This window comes from Lentinus tigrinus, assembly GCF_003813185.1.
Source record: "Lentinus tigrinus ALCF2SS1-7 unplaced genomic scaffold L226scaffold_68, whole genome shotgun sequence".
NCBI lineage: Eukaryota > Fungi > Basidiomycota > Agaricomycetes > Polyporales > Polyporaceae > Lentinus > Lentinus tigrinus.
In genome coordinates this window covers 38,168-42,715 of record NW_027137977.1, presented here as the reverse complement: position 1 = coordinate 42,715, position 4,548 = coordinate 38,168, and the positions used below count along the sequence as shown (strand labels likewise).

The 4,548-nt window shown below is 47.9% G+C and overlaps 1 protein-coding gene across 1 annotated transcript; it reads left to right on the top strand.

The window, feature by feature from the left end:
- Window positions 1–596: 596 nt before the first annotated feature.
- Window positions 597–3,851, top strand: L226DRAFT_527358 (uncharacterized protein; the record flags this gene model as incomplete). The annotated part of the gene is made up of 12 exons (XM_067679107.1): window positions 597–749; window positions 809–894; window positions 1,043–1,089; window positions 1,127–1,344; window positions 1,386–1,562; window positions 1,613–1,831; window positions 1,887–2,066; window positions 2,116–2,309; window positions 2,362–2,572; window positions 3,005–3,177; window positions 3,274–3,312; window positions 3,578–3,851. 12 exons carry the CDS (start codon window positions 597–599, stop codon window positions 3,849–3,851), a joined length of 1,971 nt encoding a protein of 656 aa, XP_067528824.1.
- Window positions 3,852–4,548: the final 697 nt, after the last annotated feature.

The window sequence follows — 4,548 nt, the reverse complement described above, 5'->3', positions numbered from 1 at the left end:
ACTTGTATCATTTTAAGGCTGAATGTCCTTTTGTTTGAATACCTGGATTATGCTGTCATCTTGTATTGGTCATATGTGACAATATCACACAAGCTGCCAGCATGCCTACTATTGGAAATCCACACTCTTTGGGTAATAGAAAGGTGGTGTAGTTAGTGGTAACACACTTGTAGTATAGATTTAAATCATTATGTACTCACCAGCTTTAAAAGTGTTAGAACACCTAAAATAAGCACCTGTTGTCAGAACTTTCTGGGGACCATCTGGATAATATTTAATCTAAGGCCATCTTATCTGCATCTAATGTCATCTCAGATGCGATAAGATATATCACCTGGCGTCAGGATTAGCGGGCCAGCATCCGGGCGGCTAGTTCCCATATCCAGATGTGTGGGGCCTTGGGCACAGGGCATGTGAGAGGTAGCCACGTACTCCTCCTGCCTCTCCCCTTTGCTCACTCATTCTGTTCTTGTGCCAGTATCCACACTCTCTCCCGATCCACTAGTGGTCGTCTTTCATGTATTTTTCTTACTATCTTGTAATTTTGTAAGTCAGTTGTACCAATAGTTGGAACATGGACTAATTTGAGCTTTATCATGCAGATCTACCTCATGATGGCCTCTCAAGAGACATCTACTTGCTCCGCTTGTGGTCAACCATTCAGACTGGGAGGTCAACATCAAAATCAGGCAGTTGTCCTGCGGCAGGAGCAGCCACTCCCGCTCCCAAGCACACGAGAGCCAATCAAGGTTCGTGACAACTGCACTTAAGTTGATCTTCACTAACGTTGCGGCCTCGCGTCTTGCAGGTGATGACGCTCAGGTCCGTGCAGAGGACAATGTTGTGCCTGTTCGAGCTAGGCCTCATATGCCCCACCCTCGCTCAGGAATTGAAGTGAGTACTATGTTTCGTCTCACCGTGGGCAACACTGATTGGCAATGCTTAGTTGCTTTCACACCTACGCCACCTACAGATAAGTCCTCATGCCACGGACGTATACATTCATCTTTCAACACAACCCAACTCTTCCTCCCCCATGCAGGTCTCCAACCTGCCGCTGTGGTGAAGGCACCCCACACAAGCAAGTCTGTGGGTGCGAAGAAGCCTTCCTGGAGCACCCCGGCAGTCCAGGCTTCGTCGTTGAGGCAGGATGTTGCACCACTGCCATTGCCAACATCCGATGTTCTGCAACCGGCTGCAGCTGTGATGGCTGAGTGGGCCCCTAGAGAGGACAACTTCAAGGTTGAGTACCACCCACAGGCCAACAGGTTGCTCGAGTTCTCCTGTTTCAAGGACTTCAAGAAGGATGACCCATTGTTGCCGTCGGGGGGCGCTACCCGGACGGTCCCTTCCAACCCCTCACACAACCATGGTTACCCTTCAAGAGTCATATTGACTTTGAGTTCTCCGAGTTCTGCGCAGAGGCCAGCTTGAATACCAAGCAGGTTGACTCTGTGCTTGAACTCGTCCAGAAGATTGCAGCCGATCCTGCGCAGCTGTCCTCTAAGTTGGCATCTGATGTTCATGTTGCTTGGGAGAATGCAAAGAGTCACCAACCCGCTGTTTGTATGATCTATTTGTTCCAGTAAATTGCATAGCTCATGTACTGTAGTTTGAAAAGTCCATCATTGAAGTACCTTACCGCAAAGGTACTCTCGAGTTTGATGTTCACACTCGATCATCGTGGCAGTGGGCACTTGCCCTCATCAAGGATACAACGCTTGCTCAGCACATCACCTGGCATGCAGTGAAGCAGTTCAAGTTCACTGATGGAGAGTGGGTTCGGTTCTGGGATGAGCCAAACACAGCAGATTACTGGTGGGATGTTCAGGTGTGCATGTCATATTATGCTGCAGTCGGAATGCGAGCTTGATTGTGTGTTGTAGAGTGAACTCCCTGCAGAAGGGTATCCTGTTGCATTCATTCTCTATGCAGACAAGACATGTCTCTTGTCATTTGGTAGTCATAAGGGCTATCCTATAGTTGCACAACTAGCAAATCTCCCTTCAGAGATACATGATGGAGAAGGCTATGGTGGTGGTCAAGTTGTTGGATTTCTACCTGTTGTATGTGCGCTCACACACTTTGAGATTTATATTAACTGTACTATCACAGGTTGAGGATGAGGATGAAGAGGGCAAACTGGGTTATACCAACCTAAAACGTGTCGTCTGGCATAAAGCATTCTGGGTACTACTCAAGGAGCTTGCCAAGGTCTATTCTATCGGGCAGAAAACTCAATGTGGTGACAATATTGAGCATGTCCTCTACCCAGTTATTCTAATACTGTCTGCAGATTATGAAGAGCAGTAGGTTTTATGGACATATGTGCACTAGTAAAAGGCTAACATACACTTCTAGAGCAATGATGTCCCTCATACATGGGCCTAATGGATTGGCACCATGTCCCATCTGTTTGGTGCCAAAGGATCAACAGCATGTCATTCACTGGCCACCTGACACTGCATATCCTCTCCAGGACTATCAAGAGGTGCAGGAAATTGTGGAGAAACACATGTCTGCTGGGGCTAAGGAGGCACTCTTGCAACCACTGGGTATCCGTCCAGTTCATGTGAGCTTCTTTACAAGTCTTACAATGCAGTTGAGGTTGACCATGGTCTATTTCCATCAGAATATTTTCTGGAAAATGCCACAGTATAATGTTCATTGATCACTGATATTTGACCACCTGCATTTCTACCATGGTGGCTTGTTCAGTGACCATCTGATGGCTCAGTGGCAGGAGATCCTAAGCAAGGCTACACGGGATGTTTGTGCACTTGTCAACAAACAGTAATGTGGTATTTCCTAGGCATCTCTCATAAGTGCTGACCCAGATTGTCTCTATAGGTTCAGTGAAGTGCGCAGTTGAAGTGATCTCAATCACTTCAATCATGTCACCACTGTCAACTTTGCAGATGGAACTAAGTATCAAGACATCTCAAAGGTGGAGAGAGTCATGATACATCTAATCCAAGCTTTATTCACTTACTTATTCATGCAGATTCTTGTTCCAGCCTGTTACAATGCCCTTCCTACATCCAAAAAGCGCTGGATGGCACTGCTCAAGGTGATTCGACGCTACAACATCCTTGACCTATACTCTGGGCTCATTGTTCAGACTGAGCGCACTCTAGAGAGCTATGTGCAAACTTTAGTCAAATTTGTTTGGCTGCAGTGCGCCTCAGAGCGATCAATGGCCTATGTCGAGCTCTGTGAAGTCTTATATATTGACAAAAGCAAATCTACACATCTATGTTGAGCTCTGTGAAGTCTAAGGACTCCAGAGCTCGACACAGCACCGTCTGTACAGTGCGTGTTATGTACGCTATGCAACTGTACAGTAGACCAAGCCACAGCGCTCAGAGAGCACTCAAAGAATCAACAAAGCGAAAAAGAAAAATTGCTGTGTCAGCTGGAAGTTGGGTGTTCAATCCCGGGACTGCGCAAATATTAAATGGTGGTAGAAGCCCTGATAACTCGGAGGAAAAAGTAGCGAGCGACTAATTGTAAAGAGAGGTGTAAGTATGCAATGTGGTCATCACAGGGAATAAATCGCGACTTGAATGGGTCACAGGGACTCGAGTAATCACTCAGAGTTCAACATGGCAATCCCTTGCCATAAGGCTGCTCAGACGCAGATCGCCAGTCCCAACAACGCACACCTTGCCAATGTTTCTGGTCCCGCGCCAGTTCAGGTTGATGCTGGTGTGGTACAGCTGCCATTGAAGGAAAAGGGAAAGGGGAAGGCTCAAGCCGCAACCGTTGAAGACTGCTGTAGCTACTGTCATGGAGGAGTTGGAGGAGGACCAGGCCCCGGTCAAGGTGATGTCCTCGAATACAGTGTCTAGCCGTCATCTGTCTCCTGTGTCTTGCCATTCCCCTTCTTGCTTTGAATATGAATGTGTTCACATCCCTGATAATATTATTTCTGGATAAGTGCCAGGATACATCTGACGACAAGGTAATATTATCCTAATAACAACTGGCTGTCCCGGCATCTAAGGCTATCTGGATATATCCCGGAAAGTTCCGACAGTGTCACATCCCGTGCCCAAGTCCGCCCTGCCGCCCCTCCGACACAACCCCGACCCGACTACCCCTGAACTCCGCCCCCCTTTCCCGGCTAATACGTCACCACCCCTACTCCTTTCCCTCCTGCCTTATCCGGACTTCCGTCCGGACTCCGATTGCCTCCGACCCCCGCTCTGTCATCCGATCGTATTATGACATCAGTATCCGCTGCCTACACTTACTAGCCCAGTTCAGTTGCTTCCGCTCCGTCATCTCCGCAGTCCGCCTCCTGTCTCTACTCCTGTCGGACTCCTATCGGACATTCAGACTTCCGTATATAAACCCTACCTTACAGTCGCATAGTTCTTCAGTTCTGATATCTCGTTTACCCACTCGACTACTCAGTACTCAATCTATCTGACTTCTCTGCCAACCTCCGTCTGATCTCCGTCTGACCTTCTGACCGGACCTCCGACCTCCGACCTCTGACTTCTGTTCTCGTCTCTGTTCCTTACTCTCTGCTTGACTCTCTTA